Source organism: Salvelinus fontinalis, chromosome 2 (genome assembly GCF_029448725.1).
Source record: "Salvelinus fontinalis isolate EN_2023a chromosome 2, ASM2944872v1, whole genome shotgun sequence".
In the NCBI taxonomy this organism is placed as follows: domain Eukaryota; kingdom Metazoa; phylum Chordata; class Actinopteri; order Salmoniformes; family Salmonidae; genus Salvelinus; species Salvelinus fontinalis.
In genome coordinates this window covers 90,497,758-90,508,089 of record NC_074666.1, presented here as the reverse complement: position 1 = coordinate 90,508,089, position 10,332 = coordinate 90,497,758, and the positions used below count along the sequence as shown (strand labels likewise).

General features: G+C 37.7%; 1 gene segment (V, D, J or C); it reads left to right on the top strand.

The window, feature by feature from the left end:
- Window positions 1-6,201: 6,201 nt before the first annotated feature.
- On the top strand, window positions 6,202-9,903 carry LOC129831534 (Ig lambda chain C region-like). The segment is given in 2 exon segments: window positions 6,202-6,993; window positions 9,326-9,903. Coding segments are annotated over 2 exon segments (366 nt in total).
- Window positions 9,904-10,332: the final 429 nt, after the last annotated feature.

Below are 10,332 nucleotides of genomic sequence, written 5' to 3'. Positions count from 1 at the left end.
ACAGATATGTAGTGATTAATATAAACATCATGGATTATATAATGGAGGAGGGTAGAGTATATGTGGTGATTAATATAAACATCATGGATTATATAATGGAGGAGGGGAGAGGATATGTAGTGATTAATATAAACATCATGGATTATATAATGGAGGGTAGAGGATATGTAGTGATTAATATAAACATCATGGATTAAATAATGGAGGAGGGTAGAGGATATGTGGTGATTAATATAAACATCATGGATTATATAATGGAGGAGGGTAGAGGATATGTGGTGATTAATATAAACATCATGGATTATATAATGGAGGGTAGAGGATATGTAGTGATTAATATAAACATCATGGATTATATAATGGAGGAGGGTAGAGGATATGTGGTGATTAATATAAACATCATGGATTATATAATGGAGGGTAGAGGATATGTAGTGATTAATATAAACATCATGGATTATAGAATGGAGGAGGGTAGAGGATATGTGGAGATTAATATAAACATCATGGATTATATAATGGAGGAGGGTAGAGGATATGTAGTGATTAATATAAACATCACGGATTATATAATGGAGGAGGGTAGAGGATATGTGGTGATTAATATAAACATCATGCATTATATAATGGAGGAGGGTAGAGGATATGTGGTGATTATTATAAACATCATGGATTATATAATGGAGGAGGGTAGAGGATATGTGGTGATTAATATAAACATCATGGATTATTTAATGGAGGAGGGTAGAGGATATGTGGTGATTAACATAAACATCATGGATTATATAACGGAGGAGGGTAGAGGATATGTGGGGATTAATATAAACATCATGGATTATATAACGGAGGAGGGTAGAGGATATGTGGGGATTAATATAAACATCATGGATTATATAACGGAGGAGGGTAGAGGATATGTGGGGATTAATATAAACATCATGGATTATATAATGGAGGGTAGAGGATATGTGGTGATTAATATAAACATCATGGATTATATAATGGAGGGTAGAGGATATGTGGTGATTAATATAAACATCATGGATTATATAATGGAGGAGGGTAGAGGATATGTGGTGATTAACATAAACATCATGGATTATATAATGGAGGAGGGTAGAGGATATGTAGTGATTAATATAAACATCATGGATTATATAATGGAGGGTAGAGGATATGTGGTGATTAATATAAACATCATGGATTATATAATGGAGGAGGGTAGAGGATATGTGGTGATTAATATAAACATCATGGATTATATAATGGAGGAGGGTCGAGGATATGTGGTGATTAATATAAACATCATGGATTATATAATGGAGGAGGGTAGAGGATATGTGGGGATTAATATAAACATCATGGATTATATAATGGAGGAGGGTAGAGGATATGTAGTGATTAATATAAACATCATGGATTATATAATGGAGGAGGGTAGAGTATATGTGGTGATTAATATAAACATCATGGATTATATAATGGAGGAGGGGAGAGGATATGTAGTGATTAATATAAACATCATGGATTATATAATGGAGGAGGGTAGAGGATATGTGGTGATTAATATAAACATCATGGATTATATAATGGAGGAGAGTAGAGGATATGTGGTGATTAATATAAACATCATGGATTATATAATGGAGGAGGGTAGAGGATATGTGGTGATTAATATAAACATCATGGATTATATAATGGAGGGTAGAGGATATGTAGTGATTAATATAAACATCATGGATTATATAATGGAGGAGAGTAGAGGATATGTGGTGATTAATATAAACATCATGGATTATATAATGGAGGAGGGTAGAGGATATGTGGTGATTAATATAAACATCATGGATTATATAATGGAGGAGGGTAGAGGATATGTAGTGATTAATATAAACATCATGGATTATATAATGGAGGAGGGTAGAGGATATGTGGTGATTAATATAAACATCATGGATTATATAATGGAGGGTAGAGGATATGTAGTGATTAATATAAACATTATGGATTATAGAATGGAGGAGGGTAGAGGATATGTGGGGATTAATATAAACATCATGGATTATATAATGGAGGAGGGTAGAGGATATGTGGTGATTAATATAAACATCATGGATTATATAATGGAGGAGGGTAGAGGATATGTGGTGATTAATATAAACATCATGGATTATATAATGGAGGAGGGTAGAGGATATGTAGTGATTAATATAAACATTATGGATTATATAATGGAGGAGGGTAGAGGATATGTGATTAATATAAACATCATGGATTATATAATGGAGGGTAGAGGATATGTAGTGATTAATATAAACATTATGGATTATAGAATGGAGGAGGGTAGAGGATATGTGGAGATTAATATAAACATCATGGATTATATAATGGAGGAGGGTAGAGGATATTTAGTGATTAATATAAACATCACGGATTATATAATGGAGGAGGGTAGAGGATATGTGGTGATTAATATAAACATCATGGATTATATAATGGAGGAGGGTAGAGGATATGTGGTGATTAATATAAACATCATGGATTATATAATGGAGGAGAGTAGAGGATATGTAGTGATTAATATAAACATCATGGATTATATAATGGAGGAGAGTAGAGGATATGTGGTGATTAATATAAACATCATGGATTATATAATGGAGGAGGGTAGAGGATATGTGGTGATTAATATAAACATCATGGATTATATAATGGAGCTGTGATGAGGGTAGAGGATATGTGATTAATATAAACACCATGGATTATATAATGGAGGAGGGTAGAGGATATGTGGTGATTAATATAAACATCATGGATTATATAATGGAGGAGGGGAGAGGATATGTAGTGATTAATATAAACATCATGGTGTCACGCCCTGGCCTTAGTATTATTTGTTTTCTTTATTATTTTAGTTAGGTCAGGGTGTGACATGGGGAATGTTTGTGTTTTATAGGTTTTGGGTGGTTATATGGTAAAGGGGGTGTTGGGTGTAGTGTATGGGTTTGTGTTGAGTGCATGTGTCTAGTTGTGTCTATGTTGGTGTAGTTGTCTAGGAGAGTCTATGGTTACCGGAATGGGCTCCCAATTAGAGACAGCTGATTTCTGTTGTCTCTGATTGGGAGCCATATTTAGGGTGGCCATGGGCTTTCATTTGATGTGGGTAATTGTCTATGTTATACGTTTGTAGCCTGTATGTGCACTTCGTTCATAGCTTCACGATCGTTTTGTTAGTGTGTAAGTGTTTTTGTTTCGTTTTTGCCCTCATATTCATTAAAAGGAATATGGCTTATTTTCCTACTGCTGCGTTTTGGTCCGTCAATCCTCCACACGATCGTGACACATGGATTATATAATGGAGGGTAGAGGATATGTGGTGATTAATATAAACATCATGGATTATATAATGGAGGAGGGGAGAGGATATGTAGTGATTAATATAAACATCATGGATTATATAATGGAGGGTAGAGGATATGTAGTGATTAATATAAACATCATAGATTATATAATGGAGGAGGGTAGAGGATATGTAGTGATTAATATAACTATTATGGATTATATAATGGAGGGTAGAGGATATGTAGTGATTAATATAAACATCATGGATTATATAATGGAGGGTAGAGGATATGTGGTGATTAATATAAACATCATGGATTATATAATGGAGGGTAGAGGATATGTGGGGATTAATATAAACATGGATTATATAATAGAGGAGGGTAGAGGATATGTGGTGATTAATATAAACATCATGGATTATATAATGGAGGAGGGTAGAGGATATGTAGTGATTAATATAAACATCATGGATTATATAATGGAGCTGTGATGAGGGTAGAGGATATGTAGTGATTAATATAACTATCATGGATTATATAATGGAGGGTAGAGGATATGTAGTGATTAATATAAACATCATGGATTATATAATGGAGGGTAGAGGATATGTGGTGATTAATATAAACATCATGGATTATATAATGGAGGAGGGTAGAGGATATGTGGGGATTAATATAAACATCATGGATTATATAATGGAGGAGGGTAGAGGATATGTGGTGATTAATATAAACATCATAGATTATATAATGGAGCGGTGATGAGGGTAGAGGATGGTGCAGAGTCAAAAGCAGAACAAATATATTTGAGTTAGTTTATCATACTGGCTCTTTATGTCACGTTCCTGACCTATTTCTGTTAGTTTGTTGTATGTGTTAGTTGGTCAGGACGTGAGTTTGGGTGGGCATTCTATGTTTTCTGTTTCTATGTTGGTTTAAGGGTTGCCTGGTATGGCTCTTAATTAGAGGCAGGTGTTTGGCGTTCCTCTATTTGAGAGTCATATTTAGGTAGGTTGTTTCACTGTGTTTGTTGTGGGTGGTTGTCTCCTGTGTCAGTGTTTGTCGCACCATACGGGACTGTTCGGTTTGTTTGTTCATCGTTCTTTTGTGTAGTCTATTTTCCCTGTTCGTGCTTTCTTCGCGTTATTTGTAAGTTCGTATTTGTTCAGGTCTGTCTATACATTTCGGTTTTGTTATTTTGTAGTTTATTCAAGTATAGGTAGTTTTCTGTCTTCATTGTTTTGTCGTGTCTTTATTAAATTATGTATTCACAACCCGCTGCGCCTTGGTTCAATCACTACTCCTCCTTTTCGGTTGAAGAGGAGGAGAACCGTAACACTTTATTTAAATAGTTGGGACACATTTAAAGTGACTTGTAGGTCAGTGTGTTTAGAGTAAAGATCAATAATTATAATAGTATTATTAGAACTGCGGAAGTCTGTTAACCCACAGACATGTCAATCAACTATGAGAGTAGCTAGTGATTGTAGAGGCCCCTCCCTCTGGTCCTACGTGGCTTGCTGATAGGTTAACTGTAAAGGCACTTCCCTCTGGTCCTCCTTGGTTGGTGATAGGTTAATTGCAGAGGCCCCTCCCTTTGGTCCTCCCTGTATGTGTCCTTATAGGTGGGTCCTGCAGCCTCTCCTCTCCTCACACCAACCCTGCTCATCTCTCAGCTGGACAGTAAGGGCCGTTCACACCACACACTGACAACATGCTGGGGACACTCTGCACTCTCATCACTGCTGTAACATGTAAGGAGTCTGACTTCCTGGAGGTTTTACTTCCTGTTTTATTCATAATGAGTCTATGTTTCTCTTTACTACATGTCATCTTCTTATTTCCCAGGTGTCAGTGGTGTGACTGTGGTGACACAGAAGCCTCCTGTTGTGACAGTGAGAAAAGGAGAGACGGCCACTATGGACTGTAACCTGGGGACTGTTGATAATAGTGCTCGTTGGTATAAACAGGTTCCAGGAGGAGTCCCTCAGTACGTGTTAAGGTGGTACCACACTGGTTGGAGCTCTGTAAAATATGGTTCTGGTTTCTCCTCTCCTAAATTCACATCTAATCATCAGTCTAAATCAGATTATCGTTTGATTATTAATTCTGTGGAGGAGACAGACTCAGCAGTGTATTACTGTAATACATGGGACGACTCTGTTAAAGAGCACGTATCACAGTGATATACACCATGACAAAAACCTCCTCCTCACCAAACACACTCACTTCTGCTTTCAGATGTTCTGAATATAGACACTAACTGAATGTCAAGTCATCCTGAACCAGTGTGTCTGCAGTAGGAGAACATTCCATGCTTGTGTTTTACACAACCCTTCACACATTTACTAGAATGTTGTCATTAACAATTACACCTAGTTGTCACAAAGCATGAATGATAAAGTTATATTCCAGAAGGTTCAGTCCTAACAGAAGACTCCATGTATCAGACAACCTCCATGATAGTCAGTCCCCTGGTTTACAGTAGAGACATATTACATCAACAGTCATTTAGTGATGTACTGTTAGTTCAGAACCCCACTATCAGGTCCAGATAATATTATTATGTTATTATCTATATTATGACATGCTGATTTCAGTAAACTAACCAACATAACTCACATGAAACTGAATACTTCTCTTTTCAGTGTAACCAAAATGATCCCATATAGTTTGTTATACCAATCTAAAATAGATATATTTTTGATAATTGAATAGTTACAGTATGTTACAAATCCCTTTGGCCCGGCAGTCTAGGGGGGATGGTAACGAGACCGTAACATAACTCATGCAAATTATAGTAGTGAAAAAGTAACAGTGAGAACGAAATAACCACAGACAACTAAATTACTGTCAAACATTCATGGTTTATTTTTAAACACGCGGTAAAGGAGGGCAAGAAAAGGGGCTGAGCTGGACCCAAGGAAAGAAACAAATATCCCAAAACACCCCTAAGCTAGTCTAGCCTACTTCAATACAGCTAACTAACTAACCAAAAATACAGCGGGCGGTCCACCCAGTTCTAACTAGTGTTCTTAGACAAAGTATTCCTATGGGTAGTGTATGCCCATGGGCGACTTGTCTTGGTACCCCCTTTTCCCACCATCAACAAACAGTCAAACACCATAACAAAACAATACTCACAGGGTAACAGACAAAGTGTCATGTAGTTGCAAACCACAAGAGATCTAGAGAGAGATTGCATGACATAGAGATCGAACTCCAGAGAAAACAACTGACAGGGTTTTAAACCAAGGGAAAGGGAATGTGATAGGGTAAGAGAAAAGGAGCAGGTGTCTTCTGATTAGCGACTGATTGGTGACTGATTGGGGAATGATGATTGCCACCTGTGAGGGGAGAAGGAGAGAAAAGAAATACAGACACAGGATACACACACACAGGATACCTGTATCCATAACACAGTAATTTAAATTGATCAGAAGTCCATCATTACAGAAGCTGATAGGCTTAGATATAGAGGCCCCTCCCTCTGGTCCTCCCTGTCTGTCTCCTTATAGGTGGGTCCTGCAGCCTCTCCTCTCCTCACACTCCAACCCTGCTCATCTCTCAGCTGGACAGTAAGGGCCGTTCACACCACACACTGACAACATGCTGGGGACACTCTGCACTCTCATCACTGCTCTAACATGTAAGGAGTCTGACTTCCTGGAAGTTTATTTTCTAGTTTATTAATAATGAGTCTGTTTGTTTCTCTTTGCTACATGTCATCTTCTTATTTCCCAGATGTCAGTGGTGTGACTGTGGTGACACAGAAGCCTCCTGTTGTGACAGCGAAGAAAGGAGAGACAGCCTCTCTGGACTGTAACCTGGGGACTGTTGATAGTAGAGACGGCCACTCTGGACTGTAACCTGGGGACTGTTTATAGTAGAGACGGCCACTCTGGACTGTAACCTGGGGACTGTTGATAGTAGAGACGGCCACTATGGACTGTAACCTGGGGACTGTTGATGAAAGAGACGGCCACTCTGGACTGTAACCTGGGGACTGTTGATGATAGAGATGGACACTATGGACTGTAACCTGGGGACTGTTGATAATAGAGACGACCACTATGGACTGTAACCTGGGGACTGTTGATAATAGAGACGGTCACTCTGGACTGTAACCTGGGGACTGTTGATAATAGAGACGACCACTATGGACTGTAACCTGGGGACTGTTGATAATAGAGACGGCCACTCTGGACTGTAACCTGGGGACTGTTGATAGTAGAGACGGCCACTCTGGACCGTAACCTGGGGACTGTTGATGATATTGCTGGTTGGTATAAACAGGTTCCAGGAGGAGTCCCTCAGTACGTGTTAAGGTGGTACCACACTGGTTGGAGCTCTGTAGAATATGGTTCTGGTTTCTCCTCTCATAAATTCATATCTAATCATCAGTCTAAATCAGATTATTGTTTGATTATTAACAATGTGGAGGAGACAGACTCAGCAGTGTATTACTGTCAGACTCAAAATGACTCTCCTACCATGACACATTGACAAAAACCTCCTCACCAAATACACTCACTTCTGCTTCATGCGTGGCAGTGGGGTGAACTCTAAGAAACATCAGTTGGTCAGTGATTATTATAACAATATATACATGACACAATGGGAGATCTGGAAATGGAGGAACCATCCATCCCTGCATGTCAACAAGATTATAAGAAAACATTGTCTGAAAGGAAACTGATGTTGTCTCTCTTGTTGTGATCATCACCATCATCATAATCATCATCATAATCAGGTCAAAACTGCATCATATGGATATTGCTTTAACTGATGGATTCAAAAGGACCAGACACAACAGCAGAATATGATGTTATACTATATACTGTTACTTCATAGAGAGGAACTCTAGAAAAGTCTGAGATGTTTGTAGAGAGAGTGAAGCTCTGTCTGAATGGGATGTTTCAGTTCCTGTCCTCTCAGTAGAGAGAGTGAAGCTCTGTCTGAATGGGATGTTTCAGTTCCTGTCCTCTCAGTAGAGAGAGTGAAGCTCTGTCTGAATGGGATGTTTCAGTTCCTGTCCTCTCAGTAGAGAGAGTGACGAGGTTATTGTACGGCCGTGTATACAAACTGAATCACTGTGGTATTCGGACAAGGAACCAAGCTCATTGTCACTGGTGAGTACCCTTTCTTTTAACCTTATATGTTTTTCTATTCAAGGTTTTTTGTAATACGTAATAGTTAATAGAGTTACATATTTAACATTATATTCCTATTTCATATTTATTTCGTGTAAATAACCTACTTTGTGGACTGATTATCAAGTGTCATGGACACCATGTGACAGCTTCATAGCCTACAGTATATCTGTAGTTGTTGATTTCACATTTAAACTTAAAAAACGTGATGGACTATTTGACCATGTAGGTTACTGCTGTCACTTGACAACACTACTCATTTATAATGTCTCATGCAATAATAATATATTTACTCAGAGGTAGATTTAAATGTGAAGTCTACATAAAGTTGTATGAACCCTTTAATATGTTGGTCCCACATTATATTAATTAATGATAAAACCATGTATATGGTAGTTACACACAATGTTGCTTCATTACATTACAGTTGGTTACTCTGTTTGCTGGTTGACTAGTAGTAGGATATATGTTTGATTGTATCCCTCATTCAACACATCTGACTTCTTGATTATGTTTAAACTTAGAGATCTGAACTCATTATCCACTTGCACAGAAATCTGCTTTACCTCTGAAAAGTCACATATGGAGAGTTATTTAGAAAGTAAAAAAATAAGTCAAGCTACAAACAGAGATATGAGTAATATATAACTATAGAATTTCATGGTTTTAGTGCCTTTTAGTTTAGGAGCCCAACATGTTAATTGTTTGTAGCCTTTGAGAAAACGTTTTATTTTTTATTCTACAGTATAATCACACAACCCTGTTTCATTATACTAACATATCAAATGATTTAGTGTAATATTTATTCTGCTCATTCCATTGGTCCAGACTCTACCCTCCCTCCGCCTGTCTTGACCATCTTCCCTCCGTCCAGCGATGAGTTGAAGTCCAGCAAAGTCACCCTGGTGTGTCTGGCCAGTCAGATGGCCATGGGCTACGCCGATGTCAGCTGGACAGCGGGAGGGAATCCGGTCACCGGCGGCATCGCTACGAGTGGCCCGGTGCCGCAAGCCGACAAGACGTTCCAACTCAGCAGCTGTCTGACCGTTGACACGTCAGAATGGAACCAGGACAAAGTGTTCTCATGTAAAGTCACCGCGGGCTCCAAGTTCGCTGAGAAAGACATCAAGAAGTCTGTATGCAGCACTGAATAGCCTGAGAACCATTGTAATGTCCAGTTGATTTTCTACATCACTTTTCAAGATATTGTTAATGCATTAGAAGTTTAACCTGCATATATACATTATGTTCCATAAAAGATAAATAGCTAATCACACTGATATCATATGCTACATGATAAGTAGGCTGTATATTTGAAATGGGTTGCTTTGCAGATGTATAATAGAGGAATAGTTAGAGCTTTGCTGTATTGTGGATATTAAATAAAGAACATTCTAAAGAACAAGTGTTTGTATTTGAGCATGTTGATGAACATCAGTGTTAGCAGCACTAAATGAGGGGGAGTTTAACTGAACTCAAATAGAGCAGCCTGCTCTCTGACTTTAGTCCAGATCCAGAAATAGTTAATCTAGATATCCAGGATGTAGAGCAGGTTTACTGTAATGTTAATGAATAACCAGAGATGGACCAGAGGTTTAAATTACAACATCACATTATTGAGAACCTTCATTAGTATGATATGATTGTGTTATAAGATCATTCTGAAAGTATATATTTAATAATCTATTTAAAATAGTTGATTTGAAAAGGCAACTTGATTATTTCCTAGGCAATATTTGCTTGTACTTTTCACTGTATGAAGAATTTAAACAACAGTACAGTAACATGATAAATTCAATGTATTCATAGTTTATATTCAATAGTATTATAAACAT